Below are 27,646 nucleotides of genomic sequence, written 5' to 3'. Positions count from 1 at the left end.
GCAAGAAACTTCTCTTTAAAAAGCAGCATAACATTTAAGTGGAATATTTCCATACCCTCTCCAAGAAAAAAAGAAGGGGGAGGATTTCTTTCTACAGGTAGAGAGACTAGACCTGCGATTTCATTGGTGTAGGAAGGACCCTGTACCAATAAGTAAATTCCCTCTACCGATGCAGGCAAGCACCTTCTTTTCAATTTAGTCGTAGTGAGCTGCCTGAGGAGTGAGAAGTAGAGATTTGCCTGGGGTCACATGTCCAGTAGGTGTCAGAGGCAGGATTTGCACCTAGGTCTTCCTGGCTTCCAGGTGGTTTTCTATCCACTACGCCATGCTTTTCTATACTTGTGTAAAATTAATCAAAGATCTTCGAGAAAACCCCACAGACACTAGACACTGGACTACAGTGCAGTTTGACGGTACCTCAGCTTTGCACTCGGTTTCCTTTGTTTGCCTTCCTGGAATCAGCTTCATTGCTGATGACAAACTTTCACTCCAGCTGGAGGCTTTGCTTTGATGCATGGTATTTGACTTGCTTGCCAGCATCTTCTTTTCAGATGCTGTTGAGAAAAGAAAAAAGAAACACCCCTGAAATAAGAGGAAGTAAGTACAATGCATATAGCTTCTTAGATACTGCAGGTGGGGAAAATATTGAATTAATAAACTGGAATAAAAGCTATATCACATTATCATAATCATAATAATAATTATTATTATTATTATTATTATTATTATTATTATTATTATTATTATTATTTCTATGAACCAAAGCAGTAAATCAACATTTGCTGTAATCCTGCAGGGCATACATTCAGGTTGACATATCTATCAACCTCCCACTAAATACAATGTTTGCCCAATTAGCTGATATTTCCATTCTGCCATATTTATTTTACAAATTTCTGTTGAGGGAGCTTCCATCCTCCCAATCAACAGGTTTGTAACTTCGGAATCATCCTCACCTCTTCACTGTCCCTCACCCCACATTTCCAATCTGTGGTCAGATCTTCTCTCTGCCTTCACAGCATTCCCCTCTATGTCGCCTTCTCTCCACTCACTCAGTCATCACTCAGTTCTGGCCCCCATCACCTCTCACTTGGACTACTGCAAATAGTTTCTAAATCGTTGCCCTACCTCAAGTCTCTTCCCACTCCAATAAATTCTCACTCATCTTCCTAAAGTGCTGGTCTCACTATGATATTCCATTGCCCAATAAATTCCAATGGCATCTATTAATAATAACAATAACTAACATTTATAAAGCACTTACTATATATTAGGCATTGTGCTAAACACTTTAATACAATTATTATCTCATTTGATCCGCACAACAACATTGGAGGTAAGTGCTATTATTATCCCCATTTTATAGATGAGAAAACTGAGACAAACAGAGGTTAAGTGACCATCCCAGGGTCTCACAGCTAGTAAGTGCCTGGGGATGAATTTGAACTCGAGTCTTTCTGACAACAGACCTGGTACTCTGAGCCACCAGCTGCCTCTATTACCTTCAGAATCAGATAAAAATCCCCTTTGGCTTTTAAAGTGCTTCATAACCTATCCCCTTCCTACCTTCCAGTCTTCTTATACTTTAGTCCCTTATACGTATATATTGCAATAGTATCCAGTCTCACTGCTTTATATGCTGTTCCCTACACACATTCCCATCCCCCATCCCTATGCTTTTGCATGTACCATCTTCCATGGTAATATAAGCCTAGGATGCTCTTATCTCCTAATCTCTGCCTCTTAGAATTCCTCACTTCCTTCAAGACAGAGCTTAAATCCCACCTTCCATGGGAGGCCTTTTCTGGTTCTCTAGCTATTCAGAGCTTCTTCTCTGAGATTACCTCCAATCTATTCTATGCCGATTTATTTTCATCTTTGTCTCTCACATCAGAAGGTGAAGTCCTGAAGGCAGGATCCATTTTTATCTTTCTTTGTATTTCCAGCACTTTTTATTGTGCCTGGTACAATATAGTATAATACAATAAATGCTTACTAACTGATTAATGATTTGACTGGATAACCATTAACTCCTTATATATGCATTTCTCCATGGACAATTAATAGATACAAAATCAATAATAATAACAATAATAATATCTAGCATTTATATAGCACCATAAGATTTGCAAAGAGCTTTACAAAAGGATAGCGTAGTATATACTATCACTATTTCTTTTATTGTAAATGAAATTCTGCCTTTAAAATGTGTTAACATGAGGCAGCTAGGTGGCACAGTGGATAGAGCACAGGCCCTGGAGTCAGGAGGACCTGAGCTCAAATCCGGCCTCAGACACGTAACACTCACTAGCTGTATGACCCTGGGCAAGTCACTTAACCCTAATCGCCTCACCAAAAAAAAATGTTAACGTACATTATTTTTCAAAGCCTTTATACTTAATTATGCCTCTTGAGTTAATTTGAAAGGCTAAGTCAACATTGCTTTCAGATTATGATTCAATATTTTATGAAAAGAAAGAAATGCTATTCTTTTTTTTCTTTGTTTATGTGGTTCATTTAGCCATGTTAATTGGCAGAGAAGGCACAGTTTGGAAACCAGATACCACAATACATGAATGATGAAGTAAGCCTTCATCCAGTTCTTGGATGTTACTGCCCCTGTTTCCACAGGGTTTAAAGTCCCAATACATTTGAGGGAAGTACCTTAAATGGGATTGACTGGCTAGACTCCTAGCCTTATACTAGGCTCGTTCCTAATGTCTCATTCATCTATCTTTGGTGAAGAAAGGGCTATAAAACTTTAGAAGGCACACATGGCTAGGAAAAACTCCACTGGTAAATTCTTGGTCCTATAACACTGACCAGAAAAGGTACAATTCCCACACAGGGAAAGGCTGCATTTAACATTTTGTGAAATACTCAGGGGGCTTTATGACCAAGGGTACTCTGTATAGCAAAAACAGTGCTCTTTTAGGGTAAAAAGGAGAGACCTAAGTAATGCTGCCAAGACTTGAGTGTTGTCTCTTCCCACAGAGGTGTGACGTTTTCTATCTTTACTTCACTCTCCCCAGGTTTTACAGAGAGGTCCATCTTGAAAGTATCCTCCAGTGATTGTCGCCTCTGATGCATGAGCTGGTGCCAGAGGCCAAGAACTGTTTTCAGGATGCCATGTTGAACTAGGAAAAAGAGAAAGTAACAGAAATAATCCAGGAAAGGATTCAAAACCAAAGTGTTTAAAGGCAGGTATTGTATGGTAATTGCTGTCTTTTCCACAACATTAATTAGTTAATTTATTTATTTATATAGAGAATTGTTTAGAAACATTGGGAGGCTAAGTGATTTGCTCAGTTACATACCATGGACTAGACCAGTGGTGAAAAATTCAAATAGAAATGGTATTGATTTAGAATACTACAAATGAAAATTTTCTATGTTGCATGATATTTTTATTTATTTCGTTAAACGTTTTCCAATTACAATTTAATTTTATTTTATTCCTGAGAACTCTTGAGTTTTGCTGACTGAGAGGACTTACACCTTTTATGTTCAGAACTTCTGCCCTAGGAGCCTGCTTTCCTTAATTAGAATAACCTCCCATAGCCTGCTCAATCTTTTTATAATGAAATCATTTTTATTGATGTTTTGTTTTTACATTGTGGATATTTTCCAGTATATTCCTCCCTCTCCCAAAAAGTCATCTTGTATAACAAAGAATTTTTTAAAAGAAAAAAAGAGGAAGAACAGAAAAAAAATCAGTATGATCAATCAACACATAGATACAATCCGAAAAATATGTGCGATGTTTCACATCCATAGACCTTTTATCACTGCAAAGGAGTTGAGGGACATGGCTTTTCATATCCCTTCTTGGAAGCCATGCTCTTTCTTTATGATTTTGCAACCTTCATTTTTGATTGTTTTTATTTCTATCTATATCATGACAGTAATTGTGTATGTTGTAGTAAATGTGTATATTTCTTGAATATGCTTACTTCACTTTGTGCTAGATTCATGTAAATGTTCCCATGCTTCTCTGCACTCATTCTATTCATGAGTTCTTATAACAAAGTAATATTCCACTCCATTCATGTACCACAAATTGTTTAGCTATTCGCCAATCCATGAGGATCTACTTCATTTCCAAGTCTTTGCTACTACAGAAAGTGCTGATAAAAATATTTTTTGTCCGTATAGGGACTTTCTTCTTACGAATGACCTGTTCAGGGTACATACCTAATGGTGGAATCTTTGGGACAAAAGGGATAGATATTTTAGTCACTTCTTTTGCATGATTCCAAATTGCTTTCCCAAATGGTGATAGTATCCCACTGTATCCAAACCACTTTCAGCAACTTTTCATTTTACTACCAGGCCATCTTCTCACCTGCTGCCTATCCCTGCCATCTTTTGCCATTTTCCCTCATGGTGATCTTTTACAAGTTTGTCTCTTCCTGCTTTATGCCTCCCTCAATGTTTGGACAATGTTAAATGAAGTGGTTTTATCAATTAACTCATCTCATATGATCTCAACATATGAATATTGCTGGACAAGAAAAATGAAGTGTCCATTGTACATTGCTAGCTTTTTTTCCCCCCTGTAATTGGCAAACAATAAGCTCAATGATATCTTTCATTCCCTGCAGCTTAGTCAATTGTGTGACTGTGAAAATAGATATTCTGTAAAAAACCATCTGTTAAAGCCTGCTTTTTCCTGTGTCCTATTTTTTTTTATCAAAGATACCCTAAATACAAATTTAGATCATTCTCATAAAAAAGATAATAGAGATGAGAAAGTAGGGATATGGGTCAGTAGTTACTAATATTCTTAAGATCATCTTTTGGGAGAGTAATAATATTATCCATGACTTGTCCCAATTATTTTGTGTCTTCCCCTCTTTCATATGCCCTATTAAAAAACTTCTTAAATATATTAAAACTATTTTACTTTGAGCACAGATTTATTCTTTGTGTGCTTAATTTTACCTAGCTGCTATTCCTAACTGTGTTTTCTTTAGTTGCATTCGATATCCTCATATAGGGAATTGTGGACTGAGGTTTTAGGGTCCAAATATGGTATTTCCATTGTCATCCATGATGAAGATAAATTGCTATTGTGCTCTCAGATGTTATTGATGCTTCCATTGACTTTTCTTTTTAAATTTTTGTCTCAGGAGGCTTTTCCTGATTCCCCTAGTTACTAATACTTTTCTCTCAATGGTTATCTTCCATTTATTCTGAATGTATCTCACATGGATCTAATTATTTACATTTTGCCTCTTTCATTAGAGTGTGAACTCCTTGAGGGCAAGGGCTATTTTTACCTTTATTTATATCCTCAAAATTTAGCACAGTGCCTGGCATATAGCAGGTGCTTAATAAATACTTTTAGATTAACTGTTTGAGGTGCATATTTAGGGGGGAAATGTGATGTTGAAACAAAAGCCATTAACAAAACTTTTATTTTCTTTCATTAACTACACTTTAAAAATTAATTACTACAAAAAACACTGACAGCTTCAACATCCCCCTCCAAACAGATTTAAAAGAACTACTCAAACCAAATTCTGAAGTGGCAGATCAACAAAAGGTCAGAGTGAGATAGTCCCTCGGCTGAAGACAACTTGGGAAGTTGGAAAGAGAGATCTGTGAGATAGGGAAAAGGCTGGCCTGAAGCCCACGTGGATCAAATGCTAGTGGTAGGACCAGGGGATGGTGACAGAAGCAGCAGAAGCTTCAGGAAAGTCAAATTTTCTGTTAAACTCTGGTTTTTTCATCATGAGTTTTTGAAAGTCCTGTATTTCATTAAATTCCATTTCCCCCCGGAGGATTATACTTAGTTTTTTTGTTTGTTTGTTTGTTTTTGTAGAGAGGTAAGTTATTCTTGGTTTTAATACCAACTCTTTTGACTTCTGGAATATCATATTCCAAGCCCTCTGTTCCTTTAATGTGGTAGATGTTAAATCTCGTATGATCCTGAATGTGTCTGCAGTATTTGAACTGTTTCTTTCTGGCTGCTTACAATATTTTCTCTGTGACCTGGAAGCTCTGGAATTTTATTGTAATATTCCTGGAAGTTTTCATTTGGGGATTTCTTCCAGGTGTTGTCTCATGGATTCTTTTAATTTCTACTTTACTGGCTGATATCCTAGAAGGGGGGAAATGGAATTTAATGAAATACAGGACTTTCAAAAACTCATGATGAAAAAACCAGAGTTTAACAGAAAATTTGACTTTCAAATACAAGACTCAAGAGGACCTTAAAAAGATAAGCATGAAATAAAAATCATAAGGCACTCGATAAGTTTAAAATGTTTTCTAAAAGGGAAGATGATGTACGTAATTCCTAATTCAATATTATTATTAGTGCAGTTAAAAGGATTTTACACAGAAAGAGGGTGCAGGACTGATTCGATTATGTTGAGATGATATAAAAAAATGAATAGGCGAGAAAGAGGGATGCCCTAGATGAAAGGAAAAGGGAGATGAAGAATAGGTAAAATTATCTCAAAACTGCACAAGGAAGACCTTTTACAATGGTGGGGGAAATGGTGTGTATGGGGGCAAAGAGAGAATGCTTGAACCTCAATCAAATCTGAATTGGTTCAAAGATGGAAAATATATGCATATGCTCAACTGATATTAGAAATCTGCATTACCTAATAGTAAAGTAGGAGGGAAAGGGGGAGAAGTAATAAAAGTAAGAGCAGCTAATAGAAGGCAGTGGTCAAAAGCAAAACAAACTTTAGAGGAGGGACAAATAAAAAGAGAGAGAAAGATTAAAAAAAAGAACAGAAAATAGGATAGAAGGGAAAGCAAAGCTATCAATCATTAACTGCAAATGTGAATAGGGTGAACTCACCCATAAAATGGAAGCAGATAGAAGAATTGGAAGCTAGAATACAACAATATATTGTTTAGAAGAAACATACCAGAAATAGAGAGATACACACAGAGTTAACAGAAGAGACTGGAGCAGAATCTGTTAAGTTCAGCTGAAGTAAAAAGGCAAGCGTAGCAATCATGATCTCAAACAAAGTAAAAACATACCTAATTAAAAGGGATGAGCAGGGAAATTATATTTTGCTGAAAGGAACTATAGACAATGAAGTAATATCATGCTAAACATATACACATCAAATGGCATAGCATCCAATTTCTTAAAGAAAATGTTACGTGAATTTTAGGAGGAAATATACAGTAAAACTATGTTAGTGGGAGACCTCTACTTTTCTTTCTCAGAGCTAGATAAATCTAACCATAAAGTAAATAAGAAAGAAGTGAAGGAGATAAATAGAATCTTAGAAAAATTGGATATGCTAGAAGAAAGGAAGCAAGATCATTTGTGGGACAGTGTGGCTGGGAGCCCTAGCCATGGCTTATGAGTGGATAGGAGAATCCAAGGTTGGGCCCTGAGACAGACCTCAGAAAATAACAGTAAGAAGGACCTGAGACTTGGGGCATCATTTCCCATAGCTCAGGACTACAACTTGGTTACACTAATAGCTGCTAAAAACAAAATAAAAAAAATGAGCAAACAAAGGAAAAAGAACCCAACCATAGATAGTTACTATGGGGATAGAAAAGATCTGGGTTCATAGTCAAAGGAAAATAATGATACTAAAAAAAAATCCACTCCTTTTCCAATGAGAAATATCAAATAGTCCCCACCAAAAAAGGGTTCTTGAAAGAACTCAAAAAGAATTTTAAAAATCAATAAGAGAGATTGAGGAAAAGTTAGAAAAAAATAAGAGCAATCCAAGAAAATCAAGAAAAGTATGAAAAGAAAGTCAACCAATTTGAAATAGAGAATCAAAAACTTAAGGAAAAAATAATTCTTTGAAAACTAGACTTGGGCAAGGGGAAGTTAATGACTTTCTAAGACACTAAGAAGTTATAAAACAAAATCAAAAGAATGAAACAATAGAAGAGAAAGTGGAACACCTCATCAGAAAAACAACTGATCTGGAGAACAGATTGAGGAGAAATAATATAAGACTAGTAGGACTACCTGAAAAATATGATAAAGAAAAATCTTGGTACACTATTATAAAAAATTATAAATGAAAATTATCCTGAAGTTCTAGAATAAGAAGGCAAACCATAAATAGAAAAAATACACTAATCACCTCCTGAAAGAGATCCCAAGAGGAAAACTTATAGAAATATCATAGCCAAGTTTCAAAGCACCCAGGTTAAGCAGAAAACACTGGAAGCAACAAGAAAAAAAATTAAATATCACAGAGCTACATTAAGGATTACAGAAGATCTAGCAGCTACTATGCTAAGGGACAATTGGTCTTGGAATACTGTATTCCATAGAGAAAAAGAGCTGGGGTTATGAACATGGGTAATTTACCCAGCAAAATTAAGTATAATCTGGAGTGAAAAAAAAAAGACATTAACAAACTGAAAAACTTTCAGGTTTTTGTCACAAAACCCCCAGAAGTTAAGGTAAAATTTGACACGTATCATTCAGAAGAAATATAAGATAAACATTAAAGATCAAATATAAGGGACTCCATAAGGCCAAAATGTTTACTTCGTATATGTTAAAATATTATCAGGTTGTTTTTTATGAATGCCATTTCTATTTGAGTAGTTTGAAAGAAAGGTTTGTGCTGAGCTGAGTATGATGGGGTGATCCTAAAAAAATAAAACTGAGTAAGGAGAGATTATAAAGGAATAATTATCTCATAAAACGAGGCATAAAGGAAAAATTGAAATAGAAGAAGCTAGGAGGGAGGAGGGCAGGTAGTGCTAGAACCTTACTTTAATCAGGAATGAGTTAAAGAAGGAACAGCATCTATATCTAGAAGGGTATAAAAGTCTTCTAAATTCAGAAAGAAATAAGAGTACAATGGGACAGAGTTGGGGGAGAGGATAAAGAAGGGACTTTTAGAGGGGTGGTTAGGTTAAGGATAGGAGGGCAAGATGTTGAGTAGGAGCAAAACAGAGGAGTGAGGAAAGATTGGGCAAATAGGATGAGAAGAATAGCGAGCAAAACTAGGAAGGAGGAAAATACACAAGTAATTCTAGCTTAGAATGTGAATGGGATGAATTTACCCATAAAATGGAAATGTACACAGATTAAAAATTTTAATTCAATAACATGTTGCTTTTGGGAAACACTATAAAAATTTTATATATATATATATATATATATATATATATATATATATATATATATATATACACACACACACACACACACACACACACACACACATATATACACACATACATACACCCATACACACACAAAGATAAAATAAAGGGCAGGAGTAGAATTTATTATGTAAAAAAAAAAAGCAGGGATAGTAATCATGATCTCAGACAAAGTTGAAGCTAAAAAAGATTTGCTCCAAAGTGAAAAATAGAGGAACTGCTCTATGCATCAGCAATATTATTCAATATAGCTTTAGACCATTTAAAATACCTAGACATTATAAAATACCTGAGTGTCTGCCTGCTAAAACAGACACAGGAACTACATGAACATAAACATAAAACACTTTTTATACAAACAAATTTAGATATAAATAATTGAAGTAATATTTATTGCTCATGGGTAGGTAAAGCCAATATAACTTTTAAAATGATAATTTTACCTAGCCTATTTATTCACGTCATCCAAATTAAATTACTAAAAATTATTTTACTGAGTTAGAAAAAATAAAAACAAAATTCATTTGGAAGAGCAAAAGGTCAGAAACTTCAAAGAAACCAGAGAAAAAGATGTAAAGGAAATAGATTCAGCAGTATCAGACCTTAAACTATATTATAAAAAGGAGCATTATTGAAATGTAAAAAGGATAATTTCAATTATTTTAAATTAAAATTTTTTGTATAAATAAAATATATTTAGCTAAGAACAGAAGGAATGCAGAAAATTTATGGGGGAAAAACTTTTGTAGACAATTTCTCTGATAGGATATGATTAGGTAGGAATACTGCTGTAGTGTAGGAAATGAGCTGGATGATTCAGAAAAATATAGAAAGACTTGGACCTATGAAGGAATATGCAATCCACCCTCAGAGAAATATATAACAGGTAGAAATAAGTATAGTATGGTCTTATATATGTGTGTATGAGTGTATATATGTATAGGCTTATAGATGTATGTAGGTGCATATATGTGTATGTTTATAGATATCTATTTATATCTATATATAGACATATTTAGATATCCACACTTAATAGTAGCCTTCTTTAGGGTGGGGGAGAGAGAGGGGGGAAAATGAAGTAAAAAGTGCATAGCAGAGAACACAGAAAACCAGCAAGGAAGCAAAGGAAAGCTGGGCAGCTTTGAAAGGAATATGTAGTATTTATTATACAGGTTTTCTTGAAATGGAAATTTATTATTTTATATTGAATCCTCTCCTATGGTCTGCTGTGTACATGACAATGCTTTTTTTTTCTTTCTCATTTTGTATTTGTTTGAAATTAAAAAATGATTAAGCGGCTACTTCAAGATAGTGTGTGAATGTATCTATTATGATTTAGGTCACTTGTTCTATTCTGATCCCATGTTTAGACTACATTGGCACTTCAGTGTATGTACTTAGGGTCCAAGACATGGGGCAACATTATGAGAGCTCCTTTTGTAGCGACATCCTCTTAATATACTAAAGAAATTAGACCATTGGTAGTCTAAGACAAACATGTCTCTCAACAAATTCTATTAAACTGTGTCACGGCAAAGGTTTCCAGGAACTAAGATCATTTATTCACTTTTCATTGTGCACCAGACATATTTAGTCTACTTCTCTCTTAGAACCAATCCATGTTTGTCCGGGGTACCCATGACCTGTTCTTTAAGCATTTCTCAACAGTGTTTGATCTTTTATTCTAGGGAAAGATGACTTGTCTAAAGAGTCTTCACAAATCATATCACTCAGCTCTGCCTTCCTCCCCCTCCCCTTCTCACTCCCAACAAAGGAAATAACAAATAAGATACATTACCATCACTCAGACTTGGAAGACTTTCCTCTCCTGGTTCTCTCATGTCTTCATGTGGAGAAAGGAAGACTTGGTGATAAGGGCTCACTCTAGGTTTGGGTTCTAATCCAAATCCCTCTGGATAACTGGAGCCAACAAGAGATGACCCAGGCAGAGTTCAGCTTCTTTGCCATACTTTTGTTATACCTACCCAATCATTAATACCTATACATTCTAGAAAATCCCCCAAACCTTAAGTTGGAAAAGTTAGCCCATTTAAATTAAATAATGAGAATGACTTAGAGAGACAGAATCTTGTAGTGATTAATGAGTTGACTTCTGAAGTGGGAAAGCCTAGGTGCAAGGCCCATCTCTTATATATACTAGCTGTGTGGGGAGTCTTAACCTCCCACTCCTCCAGGCAATATTCTTAGATTCAAAGTTTCATAGAAATTATGGATCTGCATTGCTAGTGGAAGTTTCTAAGCCCCTTACCACAATGAATTTTAAAAAGACAACATAAAGCAAAAAGAATATCTTTTGAAGTATTGAAAAAAATGCTTTATGTTTTTTCCCAACTCTAATAAGGCCCTTTCAGGTTCTAGTATTAAAACAACAACAACAATAATAATAACTATAACAATAATGATACTAATAAGGAAAAACACACCAGCACCCAAGATCCTTTATTATTGTTTTCAGAAGGATGAAATATGTCCTGGAAGGCCATTTTGCTAACCACAGAGAGCTGAGGAAGTGTGTGTCAGGGGCAAGTGACAGAACCATGCAAACTTCAAGGACACTAGCTAAACTATATGATAGTTCTGATCTTTAAGATACCTTAGCTTTAAAAACAAATCCACAAGCCAAACTCACAGCAAAAGATTTTTCTCCAAATTAAATTCATACAGTGAGAATGATTTCATTAATTTACGCAGTAAGAATTTACAAAGCACCCATTCTGTGGAGGACACTGTACTAATCACTGTAGGCAGAGACATTACTAGTAATTTTGTGCTTGGGGAAATCAGCTGCTATGGAAAGAAGCCCATCCCATACCCTGCAAGACAATGGAATATTTCAGCGCCATTACTAAAAGTCTACCATGGGTTTGGCTGCCAAGGGAGGAAATTAGGCCCAGAATAAGATTCCCCATTCCTATTGGGTGTTTTTAGAAGGAACAAGAGGGTGGGAATCACATCTTCAAATATTGCCAGCATCACTCTAAATGTCTCACCTAAGGCAATTCCCTAAGAGTCCCACCTTACTTACATCTCCCATTATAAGGTTGAAAAGGGGCCAAAAGACATAGAAGACAATAAATTGTATGAGCCACTTTAAGAGTTTACAACCTAGAAATTTTAGTGCCAATAAAAAACTCATAAAAAAGTATGTATAGGTTTCATGCTAGGGCTGTATCCTGGGCCCTCTTCTCTTCTCCCTCTATATTACTTCACTTGGCGATCTCATCAGCTCTCATGCATTTAATTACGATCTCTATGCTGATCTACCTATCCTGCCATAAATTCACTGCTGACCACCAATTTTTCATTTCCAACTGCTTTTCAGACATTTCAGACTAGATATTCAGTAGACATTTTAAACTCAACATGTCCAAATGGAATTCATTACCTTTCGCCCTAAACCCTCTCTATCAGTATCTTTTGCCAAAACTTCTAAAGTGAAATGTTACCAAGAATACTGAGTCTTAGATGCCAGGTGAGATTAATGTGTGGAACCCATATGTCAATAATAGAACTAAGGGGGATGAAGATTAAATAGAATCTCAGGAAGACATCATTAGATATTCATGATCCACTGAAATAAAAGCATTCAGCCTCATCTCCAAACTTCCAAACAACCTCCAAACCTCCCTATACATACTATCGAGGGCACCACCATCTTTCCAGTCCTCTAGGCTCAAAACCTAGGCATCATTCTCAACTCCTCACTATCTCTCACCCTTCACATCCAATCTGTTCTCAAGGCCTGTTGATTTCACCTTTGAGACATCTCTTGACTATGCCCCTTTCTGTTCTATGATACAGATGCCACCTTGGAGCAGGCTCTCAGCATCTCACACTTGGACTATTGCAATAGCCTGCTGGTGGGTCTGCCTGCTTCAATTCTCTCCCTACTTCAATCCATTCTCCATCCTGTTATGAAAGTGATTTCCCTAAAAACCAGGTCCAATCATGTCGTTCTCAGACTGTGTAAACTCCAGTAACTTCCTATCACCTCCAGGATCAAATCTAAAATTATCTGTTTGGCATTAAAAGTTCTTCATGATGCCCCTCCCCAAACACCCTTCCAGTCTTCTTACACCTTGACTCCCTGTCACATATTCTTCGACATTGGTTTCATTGCTGTTCCACAAACAAGATGCTCTAATTCTTGGATCCAGGCATTTTCTCTGGCTTTCCCCCATGGCTGGAATGTTCTTCTTCTTCATCTCTACCTCCTTGCTTCTCTGGCTTCCTTAAAGTCACAATAAAAATCCCATCTTCTACAGGAAGCCTTTTCCAACCCTTCTTAATTCTAATGCCTTCTCTCTTTTAATTATTCCCTATTTTTCCTACATGTAGGTTATTTGCATATATTTGTTTGCTTTTTATCTCTCCAATTAGATTGCAAACTCCTTGAGGGCAAGGGCTATTTTTTTTTGGTCTCTTTTTGTATTCCCAATGCTTAGCATGGTTCCTGGCACATAGTAGCTACTTAATAAATACTTACTGCTAGGCTGAAACAATCTTTTCTACATGATGAAAATGTTTCACGTAAGGAACACAAATTATCATTTGAATTGGCATATGACTAATGGCAGACATAGAAATGTACAATGGTATCAAAAGTGAACCCCCACATCCTTTCTCAAACTTGAATTGTTTCCACAAAATTTGATTTATGAAGGTCACACAAGATCTAAATATTATAATGGTAGGTATCACGTGGCACAGTGGGGAGATTATTCAATTTGGGGCCAGAAGACCTGCATCTGGACTCTGATTCCATCTCTTGCTATGCATATGACCTGGGACAAGTAATTTATCCTCTCTGGGACCCAATTTCCTCAACTATAAAATTAGGGAATTTGACTAGATGACCTTTAAGTAGCTTTCTGTTCTAGATCTAGGCTCATCTGATATGAATATTGGAAAGAAAGAAATGACAGAAGTAGAATAGAGAGAGAAATAGAGATAGACAAATGGACAGATATGAAAATGGACAGATGGAGGAAATATAAGCTTTGGAACACTACAGAAAGATTGCATTAAGTCATTTGGATGAAATATAAAGCATAGAGCATTACTATCTTCTGGCAAAAATTCTAAAGTGAAATGCTATTGAGAATATTGAGTCTTAGATGCCAGGTGACATCAATGTATAGAGGCCATATGTCAATAATAGAATAAAGTGACTAATGATTAAATAGGATTTCAGAAAGACATCATTAGATATTTATGATCCACTGAAATTAAAGTATTCAGCTACATCTCCATTCTTAGGGCCCTACAGAGAAGAAACCATTCTAAATGCTAGAAAACCCAAAAGCTAAGCACATATACCATGATGACACTTAATCATATATTGTATGTGACTTTAATGGACACATGATCAGAAATGACCCTCACTAACAATCCTATACCCCAAACCTGTGTCTTTTTTTTCTGTTTGAACAGTCCCTATTTTATGAGGCTGCAAACACTACACCTTTACCTTCTTGCATGAATGTGAAAAAGACAATGCATGAAGCAGATGATGAAGCTCATATTCGAATTGTATGTTGCAAAGATGATGTCCCATTGCTCCTGGAGGAAGTTCAAGATACTTAATAGACTAAGGCATTCAGAAAGTGACTGCTGGGGTTTGGACAGGCAATAAGAATGACTCTATTTAAGCTGCTGTATAAGACACCAAGAAGAGCTTCCTTCTGAGAGAAAGCATTCTCAATGACCTGTAAATCAAAAGTAAAAATAATCCCCATTAGCATTCTTTCCTTCCTCAAATTCTTTTGCATTTGCTTATTTGTGTATGTGTTTGTCCCATCCCTGAATCCCAACATCTGGTAGAGCAACTTGATGGCTTAGAGTTCTTTTTTAATAGATTCTTAGTGCCTAGCACAAGTGCAATACCTTGCAAATATTAGATACTTAATACTTTTATTTTATTTTTCTCAATTATACATAAAAATGTTTAAACATTCTTTCCTAAAATTTTTATTTATTTTATTCTGAACTTAAGAAACAACACAAGCATTTATGTAACATACTAGAATAGAAAAAAGATGATTGTACATGAAACTGCAAATTCATTATGTATAACTTGCTACTCCTTTTAAATATATAATAAAGTTATCATATAATCCTTTTTTCATTTTTCCTCTTTTTTCTTCCCTCCCCCGAATTCTCTCCTTGCCTCCATGCCCTCCCCACCTTGAAAAACCAAGCAATTTTATATAGATTATACATATAAAGTTATGCAAAACATATTTCCATAACTTAATGCATTTTTGTTAACTTGAATTGGTGCTGTAGAATGGATTTTTTTGGTTGGATTCATTTTGATCCTTGCACACCCCTCCAACCTTCAGATTATCTGCTTGTGAATTTCATTTAGGAATGAATTTCTATTCATTAGAAAATTGCTCTGATCTCATGTGGAGATAAGAGGTGATAAGGTTGTGCTCTCTCTCACTCTCTCTCTCTCTCTCTCTCTCTCTCTCTCTCTCTCTCTCTCTCTCGGTAATTAAGGTTAAGTGACTTGACCAGGGTCACACAGCTAGTGTCAAGTATTTGGTCTGAGGTCAGATTTGAACTCAGGTCCTCCTGACTTCAGGGCCAGTGCTCTATCCGCTGCGCCACTTAGCTGCCCCTAGGTTGTGTTTTTAATGAACAGTTCTGTTCAAATATTTAGCTTTAATGCCCCATTACAAAAATGTCTGAAGGATTCTCCTTTTAAAGTAGATATATGCAAGTGATCATATGTTTGGCAACTCCATTTCAGGAAGGGAAAGTCAAGTGTGGCCAAATGAATGATAATACAACACCTTGATTACATAGTTTCAAATTTCTAAGTGACCGGCAACTACTTTCCAAAATAGTAACATTATTTTAACAACTAGACAAATAAATGTCTTTAGGGTACATACCACTATGATCTGCTCTGTAATAAATAGCAGGATCTCTTTGGGGTCTGCAGTGAACATTCCACCGTAGAGTTTCTCAACCAGTTTCTGTGTCAAATAGGAAATGTTGGCTAATGAAGGAGTCGATTCTGAACTCTCTTGTGACTCTCTAGTGCCTGTGGTGACCAATATGTATTTTAATATTGGAAGCATTCATTTAACAAATATTTATTAAGCATCTACTATCTGTCAGGCACTGAGGACAAAAAAAACAAAGTTTCCTTTGTCCTCAAGGACCTTACATTCTACTGGCAAGAGAGGTGAGAAGGGACTGGGGCGGGGTGGGAATAAAAGCACAAAGCTAAGCAAAACGATATATAAAGTGATTTTGGAGGGGTGAGAATGGAGCAGAGCTACACCAGCAACAGAAGAGATCAGGATATCACTGGGTACTTTAACACTCTTAAAACAGCCCAGGAGTGAACTAACTTTCCACTCTTAACTGATAGTGAAGCGGTACTCCACTAAAACTCCCAGACATTTTCCAGAGAAAAAAATTGTCTAGCTATGCTTCCTCCATCACACCTTAAGTGTGTGGAGTTTCAGACTATAAGAAGCCAAAGAAAGAGTTCCATTTACACCAAGTACAATAATTTGAATAGAGCTTGTCTAATCTAATTTACTCACTTATTGGTATAAAGTCAAGTGGAGAGATTTTTTCAGACTGAGATATAAACAACAGAGATCTTTCTGTTTGTGACTACTTGGGACCTGTTGATCCACAATAGGAACGAGTGCTAGATTCGGAGGTAAAACAACTGGGTTTGAATCCTGGCTCAGTCATTTACTAGTTGTGTGAATTCAGACAAGAAATTTAATGTATGTTGGGCCTGGTTCATCACCTGTAAAATGATGGTGTTGGACCAAATGACCTTAAGGTTCCCTTATAATTCTAAAACTATCATCAAGCTACATCTTCAGGGTTACTGGATTATGAAATCCTTCTACCATTTGCAAGTTTTCCATAAGGTGGTATATGTCTGAAGATCTTGAAGTTCTATACTCTCTGGGTCATATAGTTTATGCATGAGTCCCCATGCCTTTTCATCAGGTCCATAACCCTTTCAATTTACAGGTATTAGAGGTGTCTGGAAGTTCAAGATTTCCCAAATTAAAAATTCCATTTATTCATCTATGTTCAGTGATGGTGGGTCATACTCAAGTTCAAGGTGGGTGTGTTGTAACAAGAACCAGTAGAAAATTGGATATGTATAGAACAAAGAAGACAATCCTATCTAAAAGGCCATAGGATTCACTATATGTATGACTAAAAAGAGACCCATGTCCTGTTTGGTCAGTGTCCTGGAGGACTGATGGAAAGGTATGGGGAAGTCAGCCAGACGTGATCTCCAACTCATAGATGCTCAGAGAGCCCAGCCATCTATTAGCTATCCATTTGTATAAAGCTTTGGCTGCTTGCAATACTTGTGACAGGTTGGCCTGGCAGCCTCTACTTTGCCCAGGCAATCAAAGACTCCTGGAATCAATGTAAAAGAAGATTGTTTTTGAGAGAGTAGAAATCATAGTCTCTGTGAAAGGAGGTGTTTTAAATGGAAGAGTAAGTTCAATCATTACAAGAGAATTCAGTGATTGACAGCCATTGAACCAATCATCTTAATGAAGTTGGTATCACTTGAGGAATAACATCATGGGGATGTGTGCTCTGGCTAGTGTGCTCTTCCCATTCATCATCTTGAGAGTGGCATACAGTGAAGGAGTTAATTCTTACCCAAAGAGTTATGACTACTGCAGTTCCAAAACACATTGGGTGTAGCTATAAGAGATTAAGAGAGTGGAGACCACAGGGCTCAACCATCACTCTGAGTGAAGTACAGGTGAGCAAGGTTGATAATGGTAAACTCTGTCTTATTCTGATTGGAAAACAACTGGTGTTGGTACATGTGCTGGAAGATAATCCAGACCAAATGGTACATTTGACAAGATTCAGAAGTAAGTGGTCAGTATAGGCCTGCAATACCAATTATATCCTTCTGTGCCTAAAGTCAGTTTGAGTGTTGAATGCATGCCAAAGCTGAATTGCCCAAAGCTAGAGGTGTCAACTTGAGGTAGGCAGGCCACGTTCCCCCCTCACCAGTACCATAAGAAATAGATTAAATGTAATTGGGAAATGGCTAATAAAACAAATAAAAATACAATAAAACATAAAGTAAATTTGTAATTTTCTATCAACATGTGGCTTACAGAGATCTGTTTCTATTTGAGTTTGCCAACACTGTACAAATCAACAATAATGAGTTCAGAAAAACTGTCCCCAAGCTCATTCATGTGTATTCTGACAGGTATTACCAGAACATCAATGCCAATTAAAATGTAAAACTTTACTGAGGGGCTCATGGTTGACCCTAAGTCTAGTGAACTTTAAACCTTACGTTAGAAATCTTATGTGCCTCTTAGGATTGAGAGATAAAATACTTTCAAACACTTAACACTCTTGCATTATTTCTCAATTTGTATATTCTCTTTTTCCTTGTAAATAAATGCCAGAAAACTCACTCTTGTAATTTGGAATGTGAAGATACATGGTAGAAAGGAAGGAGGGAAGGTCTTCTAGTCTAAAAGACTGAATGTCAGAGCCAGGAGAAAGGAAGATAAGTAATTAGGGTTCATGTGTGACAATCCATGAAATCAAGGGACCAAGTTGGCTCAGAGAGATTCCACAAGATTTAATAAGTTCCTTGAAGTGAGGTTTCATGATCAAAGACATTTATAAAGTAGCTAGATAAAAATTGGAGCCCTGGGGTCAAAAACCCCCAAACTGATCCTAAGAGAGGGAACTGGTATGCTGGAAATCTGACTGTGGGTCAATAAGACCTGAGGTTCAAGAATGGATCCTTCCTATTGTATGACTCTACATTCACAATTCCTTTTTCTTGAATAGCAGTGATGATGATGATGATGATGATGATAATGATGATGATGATGATGATGATGATGATGATGATGATGAAGGAGGAGGAGGTGGGTATCTCCTATTTACAGTGAGCTTAGATTATCTCATTTTATCTTCACAGCAACCCTATGATGTAGTTGCTATCATTATCTTTATTTTCCTTATGAGGAAACTGAGGTTCAGAGATATTAGCTAACATAGCTGATAAGTTTCTACACAAAAGATTCAAGCCCAGGGCTTCCAAAATAGGCCAACATTCTATGCACTATGTCCCTACATCCACAATGGGTAGACTTGGCCTGCTTTGGAAGCCTGCAGTCCTGTTGTCCCCTGTTGCCATAACCACCAACAGTACATTTGCATTTCAAATGGACAAGTCTTCTTCTGCAGTGGGCAGTGATCTGCTACATGTCTATGTTTTTGTGAAATGGGGTGTTTTTTCTCCCTCACTCCTGGTGTCACTGACATGGAATGATTCAATGTCACTTCCACAGCATCAAATCATCCATAATGACAAATAAATCCAGTGAGCAGAGGTCAGCATTCATTTCTTCAGCACTCACCATTGGAACTTATAGCGCAACAGCCTTCACTTATAATGTGAAATACACCCATAGCAGAAAGCAGGATCCCAGACTGGAAGCACCGTTTCTGTTGGTTTGTTGTGTTCTCTGGAGAAGCCTGAAACCATGACATGTTATTTACTGGGACAACAGGAAAACAATCCCCTACTTATTGAAAATATGCATAGTTTGAAGAAGAGATGGTTTAGAGGGAATGTCTTCAAATATCTGAAAGGGGGATCATGTGGAAGAAGGGCTATATTTTTCTGCTTGGCCCTAGTTGGTTCAACTAGAAACAATGGGTAGAATTTATTTTTAAAAAAGCAGATTTTTGTAGAATGCAAGGAAATGCTTCCTAATTATTAAAGTTGTACAAGACTAGAATGGGCTGCCTAGGTGGGTAGGTAGGGCCCATCTCTGGAAATATTTGAGAAGAAGAGTGACCACATGTCAAGTGTTTGGTACTTTCTTCATGTATGGATTGGACGAGGTTACACCTAAGGTCCATTATAGTTCTGAGTCTGACATTCCACGAATAGATGAATGGTAATCATGTGGAATCATTATGTCTTTTGAAAAAAAAAACGAGATTCATTTCAGTTCCTAGAAAGGCTCATTCTTCTTGTGTTTTAAATATACTCAAGGGTATCGTTGTCTTCCAAAGCCAGTAACAACTTCAGTCTAAACCCTTGTATCCTAGGACAGGTATCTTAGTCTGTGGCCCAAAAGAGATTTAATAGATTTCCTGTTTGGGGTACTTATTTTGTTTGAGCAGCTCCATCTGAAGTTGCAGGAACTGGTCTTCTTTATTAGAATGGAAATCTACATCTACATCTATCTATCTCTCTGTCTATCTATCTATCTATCTATCTACACACACATATATATGTATGTGTGTATGTATGTGTATATGTGTGTACATGTGTGTGTATATATATGTTTATATATGTATATGTATGTATATCTCACAGGGCTGAGTCTTAATGCAAAGAAAATACCACTGCCACTATTTGGTGGAAATTCACTGTTTGCACAGTACAGGTATTAATAACTTCTGCCTACTCCACACCACCCTCTCAACTCTGACATTAGTATCACTAAAGCTTATCAACAAAAGTGATAATAGCAAAGCTTTTATAATTAATGCTAATCCATTATGCCACTTTATACTCTATATAGCACTTTTATACGTAATAACTCATTTAATCCCCACAAGAAAAAAATATATCGACCCTTTCAACCTACTCTATCCTAAGAGGGTTATTGCACTGAAAAAAAAGTGAACTGTTTACTCAGAGATTTACAGAGCTGCAAGGGATTTGAGTAAAACAACTCTTTGGTTCAAGCAGCTAGGTGGTATAGTGGGTAAAGTGCTAGATTGAAGTGGGGAAGACTTGCGCTCACATCCAGCCTCAGACACATAGCAGGTGTATAATATTGGCAAATCATATAGCCTTGGTTTGCCTCAGTTTTCTCATCTGAAAATGGGAATAATAATAGCCCCTACCTCCCAAGGTTGTTGTGAGGATCAAATGAGATATTTGTAAAGTGTTTAGCATAGTACCTGGCACATAGTAGGGGCTATATAAATATTGGGTATTGTTTTTACAGATGAGGAAAACAAAGCATAGAAAAGTTGGTTGAATCACCCAAGGTCACAAAATATGGGGGATGGGAAAGATGCACAGCTGAGTCCAGTATTTAGCTGAGTGCTAAATACAACACTTTCTCTTACACTAACAAAGTATTTTCTCAACAATAGCAGAGCTTTTACTAAGAGTCACTGGAATTTCAGTGTGTTTTAAGGTCAGAATTCTAGTTGGCCATGATTTAGGACCATGCTAAGAAATGAATTTATTCTCTCCTAATTTACTCTCTGCTCAACTCCTATACATTCCTGTTCAGATTGATGTGGACATTACTTTTAGCCCAAAGGGTAAATTATTTAGGACCCTTTCATCAGCAAATTGTTTGCTTATGTGACTTTTTAGGGGGGACTTGAGAGCTTCTTGATACACGTGATAAAGCAGGAGAATAGAAGTTCACCCCAACTATACTGATCAATTGATCATTCTAAGTTCATTTCACATTAAAACCATAGCCTCGCTATCCCGAATATCAAAGATCTTTCACATCCTTGGTGAAGGACAAAGGCTCTTTACTTCTCTAGAAATTTCATCATTCCCCACCACCCCACCCACTAGACTCCAGCTTTTGCCTCAGTCTTTTGGATGATTGAATATTCAAGCCCACTCCCACTTTATCAGAACCAACCTCAAGAAGAAAGTCCAATGGATGTATTTGTTTTTGTGTTGGAGTGCAGAGCAAGATCTCCATGAGAAGGAGCTTCAGGAAATCAGAGACTTGTCTTCTGGCAGGGTGATCTGTAGAACTTGGGGGGGACTCCACACTGTTCTGTCCCTCAGCAGCAGGCAAAAGGACATTGGCATTCCATGAGGAGTTGCTCATTCTCTACTCAGAAAAAAAAAAACAAATTTGACAACATTTATTAAATGCATTTTCCATTCAAGGCACTGTCCTAGTAACTTGGGGCATAAATACATCAACAGAAGAGTCCCTTCCCTCAAGGAACACATGTTCCATTAGGGAGGTGAAACATGTACAAGGATAAATGTGCAAAGTACATACAAAGTTATAGCAAATTATTGCAACAAGAAAAAAGAATTAACAAATGGAGAAATCAGGAAAGGTCTCAGGGAAGAGAGGACACCTGAGCTTTGCTTTGAAGCAAAATAGAGATTCTACAGACTGAAGATATGCAACGAAGGCATATTCCAGCCACGACAAGGCCACCTACACAAATTCAGGTGGCAGATTCAGTGTCACATAAGAGGAATAGCCTTCAGGATAATTTGACTGGAATGGAGAAAGAGTGAAAGAGGAGTTGTATGAAATAAACCTGAGAAGGTAAGTGGGAGCCAGACTAGATACCATAGGACCATATATTCAGTGCTGAAAAAAAACTTTAGAGGCCATTGAGTTAAACCTCTCATTTTACAGATGAAGAAACCAAGGCCCCCAAATAATGAGAACAGCCCTGCATCTCACAAATAGTAAGTGGCAGAGCTAAGACTCAAACACAGGTCCTGTTATAGAAGGAATTAAATTCTAGGATGTAAATTTTGCCTTTTATCCTAGAGGTAAAAGGGGAGCAAGGCAGCAACATGATCATGGGGGTTAGAAATATCAAACTGGCAGTTGAATTAAGTTAAGACCTTTTTAGTGGTAGGGCATTTGTTTTCCATGTCATTTTACACTACAACAAAGGTACGGAATAGGAAGAACTAGAAACTGAGTTTCCTGGGCTCTACCATGACAGTTCTAGTGTACTAGAGTACAAAGACAGTACTATTAGCTGACATGACATCAGTCTGGAATTATAAGGTTTACAAGACATTTTCATAACATCTTGGTTATCCTCAAACATTAGTGAGAGGTAAATGTGGAAGGCACCTTTATCTCAACTTTACAGTGTCCTGAAGTGCTAAGAATAACCAATTCAAAAGCAGAATTAGTGCTATTAGTCAATTAGAGGGACATCTCCTCACTCCCAGCTCCCTTTTCCACCACAGTACTGAAACCTCCTGCCAATGATATCAGCCCTCAATGTCTCACTTTGCCCATTCATAAAATTAATTAATTTTTCTTAATTCATAAAATTAATTCAGTGGCAGCAGGGAGGTAGTGATTGGATTAATTACTGTTCTAGAGCCTGATTGAAAAGCTCACTGTATGATTTCAAAGCAAATAATTACATTCATTTGATTAAGTATCAAAAATGCTATGCTGAGGTTGTGCACTAAGGTGTCTGTCCCACTTTCTATGAATAAAAGCCCATGTGTAACAAAACAAGGGAAAATGGTGAATTCTCAGCCCCTAGTCTTGTTCATTCTCTAATGCTTGTCTTGAATTTTGCCATGCTTCAACCTAGGTTACAACTACATTTTCAGAATGATTTAAGCAACAATATAACCCTTCATCTTTTCTCTGCTACTATTATCAATTTTGGATGCTGACCTCCAAATCCATCGCCAACACTCCTTGGAATTCAGATGCTGGACCTAGAAGAACTTATCTTGATCACAAATATACCTATTTCTGACTCCATTTCTCTTCCCAAGCTAGGTCTTCTCTCTCTACAGCTATTCCTCCATCATTATCCTTAATGCAATCAAATAAGAAGAAAAGGGGGAGAAATGTGTACAGAAAATTTTTGCGCCATGCTTTTGTTAGAATAGAAAGACTACATACTCCTGGGAATAAGTTTTCATTTCCTGTAATTATTGCATTCTTCTTCTAAGACCTAGAAGTCCTTTAAGACTTGATCTGCCATCATATTTCTCATTTCTAGCCCTCTGGAAGTTGACCAAATTATGGAATTACCCCCAAGATGCTCAAAGATAAGGTTTCATCCTTACCAAGAAAAGTATAGTCCCAAAGTTTGAAAGTAATTTGCTTATTGTCTGTGATTCCTTCCCTCAAAAGAACAAATGAATTTGTCGTTTTATTTTTTGCTCTTGAGTAATCACAGGGAAGCTTAGAGTCAGGAAAAAACTGAAAACACGGTTGGCTAATTCAACCTTTTAGCTCAAACTGTAATCTCCTCTACAACATCCATGTCAAATGACCATCCATCCTCTCCTAGAATGCTTACAGTAATAGGGGAACTTATCACTTCATTCAGACTATTCTTATTAACTTTTTGGAGACTTTTTGGAGACTTGTAATTATATACATATATATGTATGTGCATACATACATGTTACATGTCATATATATATATCGCATTATATATTTTATATAAAAACATATATGTGTGTGTGTATTATATATGTATATATTTATAATTTCCCCTTGTGGTATACAGAAAATTGCCTTTTTATAAGTTCTATCCATTGGTCTTAGCTATAGAGTTACACAACTTAACCCTAATCCCTCTTCCACATGTCAGCCTATAATATATTTGGAATCACTCTTCTCTATCACAACAATCTTTCCTTCATTGAGTTAAACATATCCAGCTTCTCTAATTTTTTTTTCTCATAAGATATGAATTCCTGGTCCCTCATATTCTTGGTTATATTCCAATTCATCAAAGTCTGGCTCCAAGAACTGAACACAATACTCCAGATATGATTTGCCCAAGGGAGAATACAACAACACCAGTATTATGACTTCCTTTGTTCTAGATTCTATACAATTAATTCACACTAAGACTAATATTCAAGAAGAATAATCAATAGTTAGCCTCTAAGCAACCATGTTATGCTCTTGGCTGGCTTATACTGACCTCATCACTTAAAATCTGTCTTTTTTTTTTTTTACATCAACTGCTGTCAAGCCACTTTCCTTTGGCCAATGCCAATAGTTTATTTAAAAAAAAAAACTTAAATAGAGAATTGGACAGACTTCAGATTTTTTCATCTTCTTAAAATCAACTCAAAGATCTAAAGATCTGTTGCATTCTGAGTCTATCATTTAATGAACATTATAATTCAATAAGCTTTTATGAATACTTATGTGTTGAATACTTGGCATATCCACAGAATCCAACAATGTGCTCATTTGATGTAAACCCCCCATGTGAGAGAGCCTACTTCTGGGAGAGTCATGATGGCACATAACGGAAGTGACTTGGGGAGATATTAGAGCACATACAGACATTCTGTAACTAGCTCCTGGTCTGCTAACCACATGGCTAATGGCAACCCTTTTATTGGTTCCACACTTGGAACTGAGGATGTCTTAAAAAAGGCATTAGTTGTCAGAATTTCAGCCATGTTAGCTTTGACTGCTTCTTCTAGGTGGAATCTCTTTGACTCCTTCATTAACAGTGTCTAGTGAAAGACAATATTGTAAAGAGAGAGGCCTTGGGCCCTCTTAACCATAGACAACATGTGATCCCTTGAAATGGGCCTATATCCTTGGCCATTGCATTTGATCTTTTCCATTTTAGGTGACGAGATTAGAGACTTTGACCTAGTAACTTTCCAAAGGAAAAGAAAGCAAGCCTTCTGGTGTCCTAATATCCAGGTATTGTAGTTAGTCCAACATCAATGCCCCAAGGAGAAAGAATTGGCCTTTGGCAGTAACCTTCAAGACCCAACCTAAGAGTAGCTGAGACAAGGACCCATTCATTCTCTGGAATAGCTATTACGCCTCATCCACTTCCTGATTCCATTTCTGGAAGCCCCTTCTCCCATTGGTGGGTTTTGCTCTAACCTTCCACTTTGGGGAAGAGCCCAGATTAGCTATGTCTGATTATTTTGACTACTGACCAGGCCTCAGCTGCCTCCTGACTCCACTCCTGTGGGCCTTTTGTTCTACTGGTAAATTCTTTCCTAAATCTCCATTTTGGGAAAGGCTCAGACCAGTCATCCCTCATTCTCTGGACTTATACACCTTCTTCTTGAATGAGCATCTTTCACCCTCCCCCTGATCTCTCCCTGCTTTTCAGTTCTCCTGTTATGGGTAATCTTTCCTAATTAGAATGTAATCTTTTTGAGGGCAGAAATTGTCATTGTTTTGCTTGAATTTGTATCCCCACTGCTTAACAAAGTGCCTAGCATATAGTAAGTGCTTAATAAATGTTTCTTCACTGACTACACTGGCAGTGATGTTGCATTTGGACCTGAACTTTGTGGGACCAATGCTATGTAGACGTTGAGTTGTTTGAGCCCACTCTACCACTCTACCCAGAGACCAGGGTGGAATATGGGAAAGTGCACTCCTGAGGCTCTGAGAGCAACTGTTATTTCTTTTGTTGTTAATATCCCTTTCTAAAAGTTAATTGATATTAAATGGTTAAATGCACAGGAGGCCATAGTCCCTGGCACCTAAGAGTGGCAAAAACAAACCTGGTAGTGACTCAAACTAATGCAATAGAGAAGAAACACCCCAAAATCCAGTGAGGTAACCCCGGAATCCTGAGGGGCAGATATTGCAGGCATAGATCTAGGAGAATGAGTTAGGTCATACTTGTTACACATTTCATATTTGCTACTACATGCAAGACATCAAGAAAAGCATAAATAGAATGAAAGATAGAAGAAAAAAAAAAGAACCAGACATGATCCCCATACTGTAGGAGGTAGCAATAATTAGAGGATAGATAAGACATGTACTAAAACATATAGAGTGATGATATATAGACCAGGCATTAAGAACTCCCAAGAGGAAGAGGCCGCTCCTCAGGCTTCAGGAAAGGCATTCAATGTTGCTCACCTTTGGAATTTCTGGAGGGAAAAGAATTGCAGACAAAGCTTGGAGAAAGTCAGAGGACTGCCATACTGAGTCCTCGGGATAGTTGTGGTATATTAGACAAAGGAACTGCATCACGTTGCCAGGGTAGGTCACTTTCCAATTATCTTCTTCTGAACCTGTGATAGGCTATAAACACAATTTATGAGGGACACACCTCTGGCTAAGTTGACTCAGCTACTGCACAAGAAAGCAGGAGAATTTGACTGCAGACTTGTCTTCATGTATCTCTGATTCTGGAAAAGACATCTAACTAAAATATAGCCAACAGAGTGTGTGCGTAAACTAAAGAAGAGACTAGTTTAGAGACCAGTTGACCAAATAGCAGGTTTTAACAATGATGCTATAAGTAATGTTTTCAATTTCCCCAAGTGGTAAAAATGAGGATTCTATAGTTTCCTAGTTATTTCAAATGGATCATTTATCAACTCATAGTTTGGTGCTTTTTAAAAAATTAAGCTTCTATGAGTTCATAAAGATGAAAATTAGTCAGGAAAATATATGAAGTATCTGAGACTGGGCAGAAACATATGCTATTTTCCAGCCAGTGCTAAGGCATGAAGATATGAGCTGGAGTGTTAGGAGTGAGGAAAAGAAAGTCATCTTGGCTGAATCAGTGAGGAAGGGCCAATAAGGCTGGAAAGGTAGGTTGGAGCCAGATTTTAGAGGGCTTTAAGAGTTAAACAGAGGACTTTGTAATTCACTCTAGAGACAATTAGAAGCCGTTAAAGCTGGCATAGTTGGGGAGCCACATGATCAGATCTATGCTGAGGCAAATTTCCTTGGGCAATAATGCATAGGATGAA

General features: G+C 36.9%; 1 protein-coding gene across 1 annotated transcript in view; it reads right to left on the bottom strand.

Moving 5' to 3' along the window:
* WDFY4 (WDFY family member 4) overlaps window positions 1–27,646 on the bottom strand; it is a 395,486-nt gene that overhangs the window by 207,647 nt on the left and 160,193 nt on the right. The window contains 9 exon segments of the mRNA XM_078150902.1: window positions 418–554; window positions 2,952–3,137; window positions 10,925–11,046; window positions 14,618–14,783; window positions 14,786–14,855; window positions 16,050–16,201; window positions 19,560–19,677; window positions 21,834–22,031; window positions 26,805–26,969. Coding sequence (XP_078007028.1) covers window positions 418–554; window positions 2,952–3,137; window positions 10,925–11,046; window positions 14,618–14,783; window positions 14,786–14,855; window positions 16,050–16,201; window positions 19,560–19,677; window positions 21,834–22,031; window positions 26,805–26,969 — 1,314 coding nt within the window.

This window comes from Phascolarctos cinereus, unplaced genomic scaffold (genome assembly GCF_003287225.1).
Source record: "Phascolarctos cinereus isolate Bilbo 61053 unplaced genomic scaffold, phaCin_HiC Scaffold_3;HRSCAF=262, whole genome shotgun sequence".
NCBI classification, from domain to species: Eukaryota; Metazoa; Chordata; class Mammalia; order Diprotodontia; family Phascolarctidae; genus Phascolarctos; species Phascolarctos cinereus.
The sequence above is the reverse complement of the archived record's forward strand: the minus strand, read 5'-3'. Positions and strand labels throughout refer to the sequence as shown.